Raw genomic sequence first — 17,091 nt, 5'->3', positions numbered from 1 at the left:
AAAACAAAAATAATACGTCAAATCAGGAATCAGGCTTCAAGCAAGTGGGTCTTTTGCGTATTGCTGCAGATTTTTTTTTATAAAATAACTATCAAGTTCGCGACCTACGAGAAGATGGCATTGAGCTTCAAATGTTTCTTTCTACCGAACTGAAGATCTCACGGTCCAAACTTAGCTATTGCGCATCTTAATTCTTATTCTTTGATGAATGTAAGTACATATCTATGTAACTATCTCGTAATAGAGGATAATTTTATTTCATAATATAATTTTGAAACTTTGATCTATTTTCACTGTAGCCGAATGGTGTATGTGAAGTATGTATATAAGGTAATTCCTTTTGTGAAATATTTAGTTACGAGCACGTCAACTTTAATTTGTACATTTTTAGTGTTATTATTAACAAAATAAAATGTCACAACAGTCAGATAATGTAGAGTTTGGTAGACGAAAAATGCGAAAATAATGATAAGCTTTATTCAGGATTAAGATATGTACTATAATATTATACCGAGTGACTGCCCTGCTCATTATTACATACATACTTCATATTATCATAATTATGTCTATTTCTCTACATTAAAAATATATTACCATATTTGCAAATTAACTTAACTGCAAAAATTTTATTTATATAGACATTTTTGCTATCTAAAATTTAATAAACAAATCAGCAACTTCTAGTTTTGCCTTAATTTTTAATTAACTTCATAATCTGGAAAATTGTGTGCCAGAAAAATGGGGTTTGCAGAAGTTGACATTTTAACCATGACAATGCACGACATCAAAAGTAGATTGAAAGCATAATATATCATAAACGCTACAACACTTCATTCGAGGTTTTCCTGCTTAAAAAATCATGCCGCTAATTAAACGGAAACATTAACTGTCCAATCAAAGAGCTCTATTCCATTTTCTGCTAATATATCCGGCTTGGCGGTGGTTTACTTATTAAAAGTTAAAAAGCGATGATGTGCCTACTGCGGGGTATGTAAGCGTTTTGGTTTGAAATATTATTTGAAATTACTTAAAATAATAAATTAAGCAATCAAAATTGAACCAAGAAACTGTGGAAATATTTTTACGTTTAAACGGTGCATCAGTCACGCTATGCTGCCACAGGAGCACCAGCCTGTAACTCCAATGGGAGTTGGCCGGACTTGAGATAGTATTGAAAGATAAATATTTTCTTTTCTAAAATAATTAGATTATGTTCTAAAGCGTGGCGTTAAATATTTAAATATTCAACTTTAGTTCGTTCTTTTGAGGAATATGCTCAACATTTCGCAAAGAAGCATCCTTTTCCTTGTAAAGTTTTTTCCATTTTCCTCACTAGATGCTACATGTAAATTTAAGAAATTTGGTCAAAATTGAAACATTTTTTTCTTTATAATTTTACACATTTTATTTCAGAACATATTAAAATGGATGACTTAGAGCAGCTTGTACCATCAACAGCAAGGGAGGACAGCGATGGCGAAGAAGAAAACAATGCTCCTGTTTTACCAGTGAATTCCGTGATTTAATTTAAATTCAATTTGAATCAATTGCCCTTTATCATTAGACCCATCAACGACCATCCATCAACGCGAGTAACATTATGGAACAATCCTGGTGCAGCGTGAGACAAAGAGTATTTGGGGCCGCTTCCAATATCCAGGGCACTCACGAAATAAACGAAAATATTGCCCCTCAATATGAGGTAGTACATAATAACGCCAACCAAATTTCCTCAAATAAAAAATATTATCTTTAATAAAATGCAGAGCTTGGATTATGATATTTGCGAAAACACGCTGATGCGGAGAGAAGAGGATTCCAAAGGAGACAAGTTTGTGTTCAGAAAGAGAATCGCGAGGTGGTTTGTATTCCTGCTGATCGGCGTCGTGACCGCTTTAATCGCGTGTTGCATAGACATCGCCATAGAAGAGCTATCCAGTATTAAGTTTCGATTTTTGAAATATTGTAGGGATTGCTTTTATCTTCATTTTGATGACTATTAATTCTTCATATTTTGGCAGACGTGGACCTTTGCATGAATGATCGATGCATGTACATACCCCACCTGTACTGGGTCGCCACCAACATTGTTCCTGTGCTCATCGGCACCATCCTAGTTACCTACGTAGAGGTTTGTCAAACGAACTTGATTTTTCTTCATTCAAAAGGGATTAATTTTTCTAGCCTGTTGCTGCTGGAAGTGGGATTCCGCAAGTCAAATGCTACCTGAACGGAGTGAAAGTACCACGAATTGTCCGAATCAAAACCCTGCTAGTCAAGTCGATTGGAGTGACATGCTCTGTATTGGGAGGACTTGCAGTTGGAAAGGTTCAGACTGTTAAAGATTCTAGCAAAAATATTCAATATGTGATTTCACAGGAAGGGCCAATGATCCACTCTGGAGCTGTGGTCGCCGCAGGAATATCTCAAGGAAAGACGACGTCGCTGTCCAAAGACTTCCACTTTTTCAACTACTTCAGAGAAGACCACGAGAAGAGGGACTTTGTGTCCGGTGGAGCGGCCGCTGGGGTCGCCGCGGCCTTCGGTGCACCAATGGGCGGCGTTCTCTTCAGTTTGGAGGAGGGAAGCAGCTTCTGGAACCAAAGCTTAACTTGGCGTATTTTTTTCGCCTCCATGATTTCGACTTTTACTCTCAACGTGATACTCAGCGCTTACCATGGATTCCCTGGTAGGTCATCAGATGTTTTTATAACTTTTAATCATTTTCAAGGTAATTTCAGGACAACTGACATACTCTGGCTTGCTCAACTTTGGAGCTTTTCCCAATATATCCTACGAGTTTTTTGAAATTCCGCTTTTTGTGCTGATGGGAGTGCTTGGCGGGATACTGGGTGCGCTCTTCAACCATGTGAATTTGAAGCTCACGCTGTTCAGAATGAAGTTTGTCTTTGCAAATTAAAGGTTGGCGTCTGGACTAATGTTTTTTTTTTGTGAAGGTACATCACTAAAAAGTGGCTCAAAGTAGTGGAGGTGCTGGTCGTGTCTTCCGTCAGTGCCACAGTCGCGTTTGCCATGATCATGCTGATTGATGACTGCAGACCTTTGGGTCAGGACCCCACAAAATTTCCTGTCCAGGTAATTCTGTAAAAAAATGCTAATCCGTTTGGAGCTGTTCCTAATTAAATAATTATATTGGTTTTTAACCATTTTCCAATTTCTTGCATTTTTATATCCTTTTTTTAATTTTTTTAAGAACGTAGAGAAAATAATTGGTTAACTGGGAGATTCTGGTTTGGAACTGATGGTTCCACCATTCATTTTAAATTTTGGGGTACTTTCACTTGGTGTAGCCATTAAAAATTCGTATTTAACAGCTCAAAAAATAATAGTTTGATTTAAATCTGAAATATAGCTCTACTGTGGAGACGGCGAGTACAGCGCGGTGGCGTCGATCTGGTTTCAAAACCCTGAGGCCAGTGTTCGTTCCCTGTTCCACGATCCGCCCGGCTCGCACAACCCTTGCACCGTCGGAGTGTTCTTTGTCATCTACTTTGCGCTCTCATGCTGGACGTACGGGCTGAGCGTGTCCAGCGGCCTCTTCATTCCTTCCCTCTTGACTGGTGCCGCTTGGGGCAGGCTGGCCGGAATGTTCCTCGAGTATCTCTTCCCTAATGCGGTAAGGCTGGGTCTGTTTTAACTTTTGATGCATTTTTAAATTTTTTTCTTGTGTAGGCTTGGACCAATCCAGGGAAATATGCTCTGATTGGAGCCGCTTCCCAGCTAGGAGGCAACGTCCGAATGACAATTAGTCTGACTGTGATCCTGATTGAGGCGACTGCAAACATCACTTTTGGCCTTCCGCTCATGATAACCTTAATCACGGCCAAGTGGATTGGAGATTTGTTTAATGAGGTAAATTTTTTGCATTGCAATTCCATAAATCAATTCATTATTATATTTTGATCAATTTAAATCATTTAAAATGCTCCAGGGAATTTATGACTTGCATATCCACTTGTCGGGAGTGCCCATTCTCGGTTGGGAACCACCACAGCTGTCGCACAACATTTTTGCGAGCCAATTCATGAGCTTTCCAGTAGTGAAGTTCAACTGCATTGAGTCTGTGGCGCGGATTGTCGACACTCTCCGAGACACAATCCACAGTGGCTTTCCTGTGGTAACTTCGGTTCACGACCCTCGCAATCAGGTAGAGAATATGAATGACCTTAAAACAAAAGTTATCTATTACTTTTTTGCAGCAAACAGAGGCAGGGTCCAAACTTTGCGGACTTATTTTGCGATCTCAACTCATCGTCATTCTCCAGAACAAGATATTTGTCGAGAACAAAGAGGAGTGGATGGGAAAATCGATCACTTTGAAGTTATTTAGAGATGCTTATCCAAGATACCCGAAAATTGAGGTAACGTTTGGAGGTGATAGCGTGGAAGTTTTTTTTTAAATAATTAAATCATTCCAGCAAATTTATGTTTCTGAGCTTGAGCGGAGTTACACCGTTGATCTGAGAAATTTTATGAACCCTACTCCATACACAGTTCCTTTGGTAAATTAACTGATTATTGAACGAGAATTTAAAACTTAATAATCAACATCTATGCAGGCCGCCTCTCTTCCCCGCGTGTTCAAGCTTTTCCGTGGCTTGGGATTGCGCCACTTGCCAGTTCTGGATAATCGATTTGAGGTAAAAACAACGCTTACAATCAATAATCCTTTGCTAATTTTCCTCTTTTAATGCAGCTTGTTGGTATTGTAACAAGGAAGGACCTGGCCAAGTATGGAACCCACCACTAAATTTAATGACACACTTCCAACTCTTCCATGCAATCACGATGCGACTTACTAGTTTTAGCTCACTGGTTAAATTGATTCTTATTTTCAATTTAAATCATTTACAATGTAATCAATAGCAACCATGTTAAAAATACATAATAAAATTTATTAAAAAATTGTTTACAAAATTGTTGACTTGGATTTAGTTGTTAGTGAACAGTTCCCAGCCCATCCAGGCCCAAAGCGAGAAAAATAAATGCACAGGCAGGACGACTAGGAGGAATAGCGTGCAGTACTCGGTGTCAGTCAAAACTCCGTCCATCCCAGATAGATGCTGAAACAAAAAACAAAATAAATGTTCAGTTGAAATCTTATTATTTAAATTTCATAAGAATTAATAAATATAATTTCTGATACATACATAATACATATTGTGTAATCTGTGCTGGAAGTCAAAAGAGAAAATATGTATACATACATACATACAAAAGATTTCAAAACATTTTTAGATTAATATTCAATTCAAATTCTGTCAGATTGTCCGAATCAAAGAATAATGCAAAGTTGCAAAGTACCTTTCTTCCTCCCACGCATGGAATGAAATTTAAATAATTCACCATTGGCAAGTTTCCTGCACGAACATATGATCGTGTTTACAGTTTAAAAAACCACCGATATAATTTTTGCGCCTGAGTACCGGTTAGCAAACCCCTCCATTGGTGCAAACAATGCCGCACGTATGTGGAAACCGGTTGTCGAAAAAAATCGATAGGTTCAAGCCAGCGGCGAGAGAGGGGCGAGGCCAAGTGAGAGAGCCCAGAGGTAAATTTAAGCAGAGCAGCCCAATGAATTGATCTCATTATCAGAGCAAAAACGGCGCTCGCAAGACTGTGTCCCTTCGCTCCTCAGGCTCTTGGCGCCCGTCTGGACACTTAGGACAACGCAGGTGGACACTCAGCGACCACATTTCCGTAGTAGGCGGCACATCAGAGGCTGTGCTTGTGCCGCATTTGGCAATTGATCGGCATCGCACCGCACGAGACGTGCAATTAATTGGACAGGTGAAAAACCAAACAACGCTTTTCCGACCGAATTGGGTTTTCGGGTCACTCGAAATGCTTGTCACGCCATGTTCGCTGACCACCGCACTCTGCGCTTGCATGATTTTGAGTGATAACATCGGGGTGAACGGCGGCTGAACTTTCTTGTCGTGTGTGTTTGTCTGGTTGCTGCACTCCCTTCAATTCTATTTAACCAGTCTTTCCAGATGAAATTATTAACACTCCTTCGGATCGTCTGGTGTGTGTTGATCAAAATCACACTCTTTGTGTTTAGAATGAACGAAAGTGATCTCAGCTTGGCCAAGGCGATGGTCGGCATGGAAATCAACTCCACAGGCACCACACACCGGAAATCAGTGGTTGGTCGAGTACAGGAAAAGGTTTTTAGGTGAGTGCTTTGTTTCCCTATATTATCAACGTGTGCTGCTTTAATTTTAAATCTGTGAAAATAATTTGCAATAATTATTGTACCACACTATTGGCATTTTTAGTGACACAGCGGCTGAATATTACAAAGCGCTATCCTACTCCCAATTTCGTCACAAATGATATTTTGTGTCATGCTAATAACGCTTATATTGATTTAGGATAATATATTCAGATAGATACTGATAATTTGTGTAAATATTTCGTTTAAGAAAATTCTCTTCTGCTCAGGGTAGCGTTATTTAACAAAACTGCTTTCAAGCTAGCTGGGAATATCAAATCAGCGCCTCTAAAACTAATAATCAGCGGCTGATTAGTTGTCAAGTACACTCACTTGAACAAACAGAGAGGGATGAAAGCAAATAATAAAAGGCGCTGTCAAACGAGAAATATCCAGGAATTTTTTTTAAGAGATATGCAGCTCCTCTGACTGAAAAGAGCCGATTTATTAAATAGGTGCGGCCCAGATGAAATGAATTAGTGCACCGTGTTGAACAGTAAACTCCAGAATGTAGGTTGAGACGTGCTCAAAATTTCGGTGCGCGTTTCGATCGGAGAGACCCCTTACTTAGTCATCAATTTGACCCAATTTTTCTCCTCGATTTTTTTTAATGTGCCGTCACGATCTGACGGGAGAAAAATCCCTCTCGTTGCTCTCCAATCTCGATGAACCGGCGGCACGACTGACAGATTTATATTTTGCTCTCGATGCGCACGGCGTGGAAAAATTTCACAATCAGATAAGCGAGCAACTAGTCGTCGCACACTCGCCGAGTCATTTGCATTTTTAATTTTAGAATGCCGTTCGCGCCTCTCAACTTCCTTTCGCCTGATTTTATTGCTTGTGCATTCGACGTCTCCATTAGGCCTGCGTTTTTTTTATTCTGCGCCGCACAGAAGCCGAAATAAATTATGATGGCTGTAATGGGCAATTTTCTCTCCGCGGGTGTCCCAACTCTCTTTACACTCATTAAAAAGAAACATTATCGTGTCCGTTCTGGCATCCTCGGCATCCTTGAAATCCAGTTTTGTCTGAAACAACCACTGACTGTTGCGGTGTTTTCCATTTCGTTTTCTGCAACGCATTAGTTTGATGAATATTGTTGGAGTTTGAAACGTAATGGGCCCATTCCCACGTGCGCATTTGCTTGTTATTTTTTATCCCTCAGTCAGTAAACGGTTAACTGTCTTTCGCAATATTACGATTTATTTCGAAGTTTATGAGTATGGCAGTGAATTCTAGACGGTCAACTGTATTTTCTTGAGCTTCCAATCGTCATTGGAAGATCAAATTTTACAAGGTTTTTGAACTACACTTAAAATCTTCTTTAAACGTTTAAAACTGCAAAAATCGTCTTTAAGCGTATATACATCACTATAAACAAAGGTTAATTCTGCTAAAATTGCTTATCATATTGTTTCACGCTATTATGATGACGAGGAATTAAGGAGTAACTATTTAGCAACGAGGATCAAGTCCGTCCGTTTCTATCATAATATAGAAAGTATTTTATGCTGGCATAAAGGCAGATGCACTCGAGGTTTTCATCAGTTTGAAATTTGTTTTGAAATTACAATCAGTAGCTGATGCTGGTAGAGCAGGACATTTTTGTAGAAATGTGTATAACCTGAAAATAATTTTTTATCAACTTTTCTAATGGTGTAAAAAACCAGCAAGGAAATTTCGCAATTTACTGTTGAGAAAAATGTAAATAATTCAAAAACTTTGCCTTTTTCGTTATGATGGCACGTAAGAAGAACTCAAAACTTCTACATATAATTATCCGCTTTAAAACCATTTTTTTCAGTTTGTGCATTACTCCTGAAGACAATTACAAATTGATAAAAAAATATCAACAAAAATTTTTCGTGAAAGTACCCTGTTCATTATAAACCATTGAATTTAGCTTAATTAACTTTTCAAAAAGCGTCTAAATCATCTCAGAAACTGTCTAAAACCACCTATTGAGCACCAAAAATGAGTCGTCTAAATAAATTCGACTTTAAAACGAAAAAACGTCTCAAATTCACAGCCCTATTTATGAACTGGATGCTTTTTGTGCAGATCTTAATTAACTTTAGGACGAAGTGATATTCAATGGGAAAAAAGGAATCCAAGGATTGTGTTTTTATAGACGGTGGTTTCAACATAATCAGACTGGTTTAGTCGTGAATCGCGCAGCATTCGTATTAAATTGCGTCTAAGCAGTGATTGAAAATCTCTGTTATTCTGATAAATGTGTGTAGCTTTTCTACACAGTTAGAATTCTGTTTCTCTTATAATTTTGTTTAACGTTTTGTTGCACTACTACTCTTGTAGAGACATCAGCACGAATATGATTTTTATTTAAAAGTTAAAACTTATTTCTTAATGGGAGAAAATTTATTTCACGGCACTGCTTCGCCATTAAATTCTTATAACTGAGCAGGAGTCCAGCAGTTTTCAGCTTTCAAGATTTTTTCGTGGTACTGAGCAGGAATTTACACTCTGAAAAAGCTCAATAAAAAAGGATGGAATTTGGGCTTCCTTGAATCGTTCTTACAGGGAGTTTTGTCCCAAGTGGGGTTGACGAGATTTCGTCACTCTATTTTGACTCGTTTCTCTTCTTCGCTTGAGTCAGACGTTATCAACGACCATTGATTCAGAATTCACAGCAGCATACACTGTGATAAAACATATATATTTGGTTTTGAGGTTATAATAATACCCAGCTCAGGCCTGCGGGGCCGAAACAGCAAATAGAAACGGTGCAACATTATTTTCTTTTGCTATTTATTCTGTTTGAGCTTGTTTTACTTCGGAAGTATAGCTATTTTAAAATATATTTTTAAATGAATAAATAAATAGCCTCATATATGGTTTCTTATCTATTTCCTTGTTTCATTTAAAGGAAAATTCATATTTTTTTAGCTTATCTACTTGATTTCATTTTTACATAAATTTTTATTCCGTCCTACTTTTGAAAATACACGTTCTTGTAATTCAATTCTAGTAAGAATTTTAAATTTTCCGTCTTTTCATTATTTTAATAGTATGATTTAGGAGTGCATTCTAACACAAGATTGCAATTTTTGGACGAGTGCTACTGCAAGCCTGTTCAAACGCGGATTGACGAACTTGCAATGCGGCCAGGGCTAAAATTAAGTGTGCACTTCATGCGATCTTGCATTGATGCACCCGCCGTGGTGGTGGTGGTAAAAGGCAACAATGTGCAGGCATTCATTATATTTACAACTCTCGGCGGCGCGCGAGCGATTTCCCAGCCGCGTCGAGTTACGCGGGCCGCGATCGAGTGACTCCTCCGCACCTATCGCGAAATTCAATCGTGCACTTTTATTTCCTCGCTAGTAACGAGAGTGAGAAAGAGAAAGAGAGAAAGAATTCCTTTTATTATATATATTATGTGAGTATCAGCTGCTGGCTGACTGGTTCGGCCCCGAAGGTACTACCACAACGCGCGGCGTGCGGGTCATTGACTCTTTGAACTTGCAAGTTACGTTCTCCGCGAGCCGATTCACAACGGTGTCTGCAGTGACGCGCCGCTCTTTCAAAATTAATCCCCTGCTCGGACACGGTGCGTGATTTATCGGGACACCCGACCGACCGACCGACGCAAAATAAGTTTTCCCTGTCAGCGCGGCGGCGTGGCTCGAGGAATCCGCCCGCTGCCCGAGCTCGCCAGGTGCCAGCGCGGATTTCCATTTTTTGTACGTACCTCCTGCGTGCTGACTCTGGATTTTCCTCCGTTTTTTGCATTCGCCAAGGCTGTCGTCGTCAGCGGCAATTACCCGCGCGCCATTGTTGCGAAGCACATTTCGGGGCGGAGATCCGCGTTGGCATCTCGTGCACTGCACACACTCACAATGCGCCGGCGACGATGAATTTTTGTGTGCAATTAGCTTGACTGAGTAAGCTGAAAGCGACTTTTGTTATTTTTTACTGTTACTAGCCCGACACCGCGCAATAAGTGCGAAACGTGCAGCTGCGGCGGCGAGATGGACCAACAAAAGGCGCAGGATCGCAGGTACACTTTGTTGTCCGCACACCTCACCCATCCAACCAACCATCCTCATTTTTCTGTTCTGCACTTTGTCTGCTCTAGCTCTCGCACTCAAATTTTCACTATTGTCGCTGCTGCTGCCGCTGCAATCCTTTTGTGTTGTTTGCCTCTCTTTTATTGTGCATGACCAGATAGCCAGGTGAGAACATAGCAAACGCTTGTTGCACCGACTGAATGATCCGACACGATTCATCTATTTTTGCACTCTTCTCGCTCGTAATTGCATCTTGGAATTCGTATTTTATCATAGACAGCAATTTCCTATAATATTTTATATATAACTTGCATCGGTTTACAGCTTGTGTACCGTCCTAGTTGTATTTCCTAATTGACTGTACTGTCGTAAAGATTTGTTTTATGAGCATGTCGCACCTTCTTTTTTATTTATATATAAGGCACGATCTCAGATATCGAAACAAACCTGCCTGCTCTCGCATTATTTTACCCGCAACGTGACACATTCTCCCGTCCCGGTAGAGAGACTAGATGAACAGCTGACTGCAAAAGCTCACAATCAGCAGCCAGATGTTGTTTAGTGTTAATGTTTTCGTAATTTAGAAAATCTTTTTCCTCCTGGTAAGTCTTTTACATTTTTTTTATTTAGCTGCCCGCGACTGTAGCCACAAACATCCGTTTTTTCAGTATGAATTCCCTTCCTTGTGTGTTGTTAAATACATATATATGTGTATCCTGATGAGGTTGTTTCTTACGGCACCTATCCGTTAATGTTTCAGGCGTACCCGATCATTAAATGCTCCCAGTCCAGTGCAGCAGTTTGGCCCTTGTGGTCGTATCATGAAAAATTCTGCTATGGTGATGTAAGTGGGTTGCGTTTGTCTCAGCTCTCCCCTAATTGTTTGTTTTATTTCCCCTTGGAAAAGTGCTTTGCAGAAAAAAAATGAGACGAGTTCCAACATGCAAATTAGCACCTAACACACCCACCCGCGAGCCTTCTCTTAACATTTGGCGTGGGAGACCACTCACTGACTTTGGCCCCGCTTTTCAGGACGATTCAAGATCCGGCCAGCCAGCGCCTGACATGGTACAAACCGCCCCTCACTGTACTGGTGATCAAAAAAGTGAGGGACGCCTCCGTTCTGTCCCCCTTCGTCCAACTGGTGCACTGGCTGATAAAGGTGCGGGCTACGCTTTTTTAATTTTTTCTGCTGCCTAAAAACTCGCTCCACACACGCGCCTGACCTCAGGACGTTTTAAAACGGTTTCAGGTTGCAGACGCAGACTGGACCAACCGCAGCTATTTTTAATATTTTCCTTTGGCTCTTGTGTCACGTAAAAAAATGTAGGAAAAATAGTTTCACGTCGTGATGTTTTGCATGATTATTCAAAATATTGACATTAATTTAATATTTGCATAATTAATCAATAATACAATTAATTTTGATTGGAATTTAATTGTCCTAGTAAAAAATTTAACTAAAATTATATAGATTTATGAGTCTGCGAGATTTCAACATTTTTTCAATCTCTAGATTTATTTGAAAAAAGGATGAATATTTTCAACTTCAGTGGTTTTCCGATAAAGGCGATAAAGTAAAAAAATAATTTTCGCTTCCCCAGATTATCAGAATTTTTGAAATAATTGTCAAAATGTGTGAGTGGGTAATTTTTTATTTTCCAAGCAAGTCCCTAATGCTTTTGCTGGGAAATATGCAAATAGTTCGTTAGCAGTTCAAGATCATGTTTTGAAATATTCTGAGCTGACTTACATTTTTTCTGTAAGAAATTTGTCCTGTAAGAAAAAATTAATTATTTGCCTAGTTTTTACATTTTCAATTAACTTGGTTGAATCGAAAAATTTTCACCTTTGCATATATGTGGTTTATATCTGGAAAGGCTACCCAAATTCAAGGTTTCCGCCAAAAACTGTAAACTATAAGTTTCCTTGTAAGATAATTATCATAACAAAAATAAAGAAAAAAACAGCCCTATGCTGAACCACAATTTTAATTCAATTTTCCCTCAAAATACAGCGAATTATTGATTAACAAAACACAACTTCCGGCAAACGCAAATCTCCCGTCCAAATCGTAATGAATAATATTTTGTGTGTGTTCAGGAGAAAAACATGGTGGTGTTCGTGGAGCACTCGGTCATGGACGACTCGATGCTGCAGGCCAACAGCAGTTTCCAAACGGTCAAGGACAAGCTAATGACTTTTCAAGACGGCAAGGATGATTTGACAGACAAAATCGACTTCATCATCTGCCTGGGCGGTGACGGCACGCTGCTCTACGCCAGCTTGCTCTTTCAAGTATGTTAATAAATATTGGCGCACTGCGTGTAGTGACATTCTTTTCACCTCGCCCCAGACAGGCCCTCTATTATTCAAGCCCGACCGGTTACAAGTAAATAATGACTATCGCATTGATCTAGATATAATTCCATGTCATTTTAAGAACGTGTACAAATTATTTTTGTACCTGGTAATCCCTTCTCTTTTAGTATGCTGAGTCAGTCTGTGATGAGCAAATAAAGTAGCTGCACGATGTAATTTCAGCAATCGGTTCCGCCCGTAATGGCGTTCCACTTGGGATCTCTCGGCTTTCTCACACCGTTCGAGTTCGAGAACTTCCAGGACCAGGTGACCAACGTGCTGGAGGGCTACGCCGCTCTCACCCTGCGCAGCCGTCTCAGGTGCATCATCATGCGCAAGGACGAAGAGAAAGGACTCGTGCCGTCCACTAACCTGCTGGTGCTGAACGAGGTAGTTATCGACCGGGGGCCGTCGCCGTACCTCTCCAACATTGACCTCTTCCTTGACGGCAAACACATCACCTCTGTCCAAGGAGACGGTAATTGAATTTAATTTTAATAAACGTTCCCAAAATTAGGCGAATATAAAATAAACGGACTAAATTAAGATTAAATTAATATTTTATTTGCGGATTTTAATAGAATCATCCTTCCAGCAAGGTTTGGCTAAATGGGAGACAATAGGGAAAAAAGATTGTTTGTAGTGTTTTTATTCAGGAAATATCTCTTGACTTAATGGCTGTTTTTAAAATAATTAAAACAGCAATAACTTAATTTTAACTCAAATTTCTTAACTTTTTTTTAAAAAACTTTTCATTCATAAACTTTCGATTTTAACATTTTCGTAGCAGCGAGGATGAAACCTGGTTTCATTTATTTCCAATATTTTCATAGTCCCAAGACAAATTTGGACATATTTTGCTGTTATGCACCCGCGGACTTTTTTGCTGTTTTTATATTATATATATATATATATATATATATATATATATATATATATATATATATATATATGCTTGTTGGAATGATTAAGATGGACAAAATCGTAAGCTTTGCATAACTTCTAGAAAATTTCCAATTGTGAAAATTCAACGTGTTGTCTATTGTAGGTTTGATCGTGTCAACTCCGACGGGTAGCACAGCCTACGCAGTTGCCGCCGGCGCTTCGATGATCCACCCCAGCGTGCCTGCCATCATGGTCACCCCCATCTGCCCCCACTCGCTTTCCTTCAGACCAATTGTTGTTCCTGCTGGCGTCGAACTCAAGGTAAATTTCTTTCCACAAAATCTTATCGTAATTTTTCTGGAATTCACCAGTTTAAACCTGTTTCATCCAGATATTGTTTATAGCCCCCATATTACATGTTTCTAAAATTTTCCACCTTAGTTGTCTCACTTTAGTGCCTATTAACTGATTATGTTTAATGATATTTGTATTTTTTTCCACAAAAAAAAAAGATATAAAATTGCTTCAGACTTCAGACTGATAAAAAAAACCCAAGAAAATATTTCCTTGAGCGTTTTTAATTTGTATCTCATCTTTTTAACATCAGTCTTGAAAAAATAATTCCACACAGATTTAAATTTTCTTTTTAACACTTTAAAAATTCAATAATTTTTATAAACAAAAATGCGGCAAATGTCAAAAGTAATAAAATCTAGTGTTCAAAATTTCATTTAGCTGGCTTCAAATACAGTTATTGTAATTTCCGTAATATTACTATTGTTGAAGAAATGGTAATGGGCCAAAATCAAATTAAAAAATGTGAAACATATATGTTTGTGAAAAAGTCTGACTTCCAGGTCTGCAGGGGTGACTGAAAATTCAGGTCCTATTTGGGGCATTTTAAAATGCTTGCATTCAAAATTAATTTTTCATATTTTCTGTGCGACAGATATAATTTTAAAAATTATGCTTATTGGTTTAGTGGTTATATCCCATTAATTCTATGGAAATTAAAATGACTCCTTTAACATTGTTTGTTTTCATAAGACTTTGCCTGTATTTTTACGCATTGAAAATAATTATCATGACCAAAATCCCATGTGAAGATTTCAGTGTCTCCTGATAGCAGAAATACCTCGTGGGTGTCCTTTGATGGGAGAAACAGACAAGAGTTAAAGCATGGTGATAGGTAAGCCCTGAACCAAATGTAACCTGTCCACACTCGCACCGTTGCTATTTTTTGTCCGTCCTTTTTAGTTAGTGTCTAACGTCACCGGCCCGGGAGCACATGTTTAGCAGATGCGAGCAGCAATAATTGAACGATTTCAATTTGTATCTTGCCGTTGAAAAGTAGTTTTGACTAGGGTAGCACCATCTTTATGTTGCAGATAATGTTGAGCAATGATGCTCGTAGCACAGCATGCGTCAGTTTTGACGGACGATACCAGCAAGAGTTGCGCCAAGGAGATAGGTGTGAATTCTGAAACACGCATTCACAATCCAAAGGGTTTTCAACCACCTCCAGTGATGTCTATTTTTATATAAATTGAAAAAATTTAAACCGATATAGATTTTAAATGGCTTTATGATTAATTGTAAAGCAAATAATTGTTTAATTTTCTTCCCTTTATTTTAATGAAAAAAGGCACATAAAGGACGTCTAAAAACTTGTCAAACTTATATTATGTTTAGAATTGAGGGCTACATAACTATTCGCGCATTTGGAGTTGTAAAAATTAGATAATGGACTTTTTCTAATCGTCATGTAAAATCAAATGAGCACGAATAATGCAATTTGAACCAAAGTAAAAATAGTCTTAAATTGCTAAAACTCCAAAATCATCATAAAAAATCCGTCATCGAATGAATTTTTGGTTCCATTGCTAAAATCAGGCCCCTCAAAAGCTCAAGAGGTTAGGAGTTTATAGTAAAAATTAAAAAAAAAAATGTGTTTAGTCAGGGATAGTACTTTTAAGCCAGAAAATTTAGATTAAATTGCACATACATACAGACATACTTAGCCAATTATAATTCCTTGATACAAGAATCCAACAAATTAACATTGTACAGAAACTGTGTTGGATTACTAATAACCCTAGCTTCTTTTAATTTTTTATTTCAAAATAAAAAAATCCAGCCATTAAAGAATATAAATATGGAAAAATTAAAAAGATTGAGAAAATATGTAAAATAATAGAATATATTTCATCGTTTTTTATCTGTCATTTACATGAAATTATGTTTCCAAAATGTAAGAATTTTGTAGTTTGATATTTTTCCGATTGTATTTATTTATCAATTTTGTTGATCAACAATCCAAATCGAGTATTTTACCCCAAAAACATCTTAAATGCGTCGATTATTTAACAAAGAAAAGTACGTCCAAAATTCACAGCCCTGTTAAAAACTATTTCACTATTTAGACTTCATTATCTTAAATATTCTCACGTCCTTCTTCCCAAAAAACTGTCGTAGACTCCAGAATTTAACCTGGACGGCTGGAAACCCTATAAATGTATTCAAAGTAGATTGGGATCTATCGGAACTTGGTCCTCATTCTTGGTGGTTGTCTGCCCCGCGTGTGTTTTAGCCTGTTTTTGGTTTTGGTGATTGCTGCTCCTCTGACTCTTCCGCTTTTTGTTGCTTTCCGCCCTCGCCAACAATTATAAATGATTGTTCTTTTTTCCAGTCTGAGGGTGACCACCTCCATTTACCCGGTGCCTTCGATCTGCGCGCAAGACCAGATTTCAGACTGGTTCGACTCGCTGGCTGAGTGTCTCCACTGGAACGTGCGCAAGAGACAGAAGCACCTGGACGAGCTGTCCGACCTCACGCAGTCCAGCTCCAACGACACCCTCGACTCCTTGGAGCAGTCTGAGCAGATTGACAGTTAAATGTACGCAAACATATTTTTTGTCTGACACTTTTTTGCGACCATTAGATAGTGATTGATAAAAGATGTCAATTTGAGGGTTCACAGTTCTATTAATTTACTGCATATTTTTTCAGGAAGTACAACAGTAGATTTACATGCAACTCATTGATGTGCGTGTGATTCTGGCAGCAAAGGAGGTCTTAGGATTGGATCGAAGCTGGTTTTTGTCACCTCAGAAAAGTTTGTTCCAGAGCAATCCACCGTGACACTGTTCTCTTCCAATTTTCCGTAGCATTTAGTTGTGCAAAGAGTTGTGCGGACCAAATCTATGAAATATTTTTATACAATATCCTGTCGCCAAAAAGTTTTATCTCTTAAATTCTGCGGTTGGTTTGTTACTTGTTCTTAAAATTGTGGAGCGTTGGAATCTGTTAGGAAATCAGTGTATGTTTTAAAAAATATATTCTCAGAGGTTTAATTTAGTTTGATGACTACAAAAATGTTAAGCTTATGCTTCACGCGTTTCACGACAAGAGAAGCAATATAGTATTCTTATTTTTATATTTTTTCAATCAGCCGTGTCATCGTGTGTAAACCACCTCTAAATCATTGTGGTTATATGTTTTAAATTAAAAATGTTTCCGATGTAAATATCACGCATTTTTACTTTTTGAACACATTATTTTCCCTTTTTAAAC

The 17,091-nt window shown here is 38.4% G+C and overlaps 2 protein-coding genes and 1 long non-coding RNA gene across 10 annotated transcripts; 2 read left to right on the top strand and 1 right to left on the bottom strand.

Annotated features, from left to right (window-relative positions):
• Window positions 1-9: 9 nt before the first annotated feature.
• Window positions 10-4,938, top strand: ClC-b (chloride channel protein 7). Its single transcript, XM_065497753.1, has 16 exons — window positions 10-210; window positions 1,414-1,508; window positions 1,565-1,702; window positions 1,767-1,965; window positions 2,022-2,131; window positions 2,185-2,328; window positions 2,380-2,689; window positions 2,742-2,901; window positions 2,958-3,096; window positions 3,374-3,637; window positions 3,694-3,873; window positions 3,953-4,168; window positions 4,221-4,382; window positions 4,440-4,523; window positions 4,581-4,661; window positions 4,718-4,938. The coding sequence occupies exons 2-16, from the start codon at window positions 1,425-1,427 to the stop codon at window positions 4,769-4,771; spliced, it is 2,325 nt and encodes a 774-aa protein (XP_065353825.1). The 5' UTR covers window positions 10-210; window positions 1,414-1,424; the 3' UTR covers window positions 4,772-4,938.
• Window positions 4,896-10,194, bottom strand: LOC135948465 (uncharacterized). 3 transcript variants are annotated; one of them, XR_010575822.1, is made up of 2 exons: window positions 9,954-10,194; window positions 4,896-5,084 (listed from the first exon to the last, which is right to left on the bottom strand). It is a non-coding gene; the product is annotated as an uncharacterized LOC135948465 (long non-coding RNA). The 3 variants fall into 3 exon arrangements; XR_010575823.1 differs by lacking the exon at window positions 9,954-10,194 and adding an exon at window positions 5,172-5,517; XR_010575821.1 differs by lacking the exon at window positions 9,954-10,194 and adding an exon at window positions 5,326-5,517.
• Window positions 5,669-17,044, top strand: LOC135948462 (NAD kinase-like). Of its 6 annotated transcripts, none has more exons than XM_065497756.1 (11): window positions 5,669-5,811; window positions 6,086-6,199; window positions 10,188-10,262; window positions 11,033-11,116; window positions 11,305-11,434; window positions 12,376-12,570; window positions 12,817-13,111; window positions 13,682-13,839; window positions 14,907-14,989; window positions 16,208-16,414; window positions 16,528-17,044. In XM_065497756.1, the coding sequence occupies exons 2-10, from the start codon at window positions 6,087-6,089 to the stop codon at window positions 16,410-16,412; spliced, it is 1,338 nt and encodes a 445-aa protein (XP_065353828.1). In that variant the 5' UTR covers window positions 5,669-5,811; window position 6,086; the 3' UTR covers window positions 16,413-16,414; window positions 16,528-17,044. The 6 variants fall into 6 exon arrangements, with proteins under 6 accessions (XP_065353828.1, XP_065353827.1, XP_065353829.1 ...); XM_065497755.1 differs by lacking the exon at window positions 14,907-14,989 and adding an exon at window positions 14,625-14,707; XM_065497757.1 differs by lacking the exons at window positions 10,188-10,262; window positions 14,907-14,989 and adding an exon at window positions 14,625-14,707.
• Window positions 17,045-17,091: the final 47 nt, after the last annotated feature.

The sequence above is a fragment of the Cloeon dipterum genome, chromosome 1 (assembly GCF_949628265.1).
Source record: "Cloeon dipterum chromosome 1, ieCloDipt1.1, whole genome shotgun sequence".
NCBI classification, from domain to species: Eukaryota; Metazoa; Arthropoda; class Insecta; order Ephemeroptera; family Baetidae; genus Cloeon; species Cloeon dipterum.
This window is presented reverse-complemented; position numbering and strand designations above follow the sequence as displayed.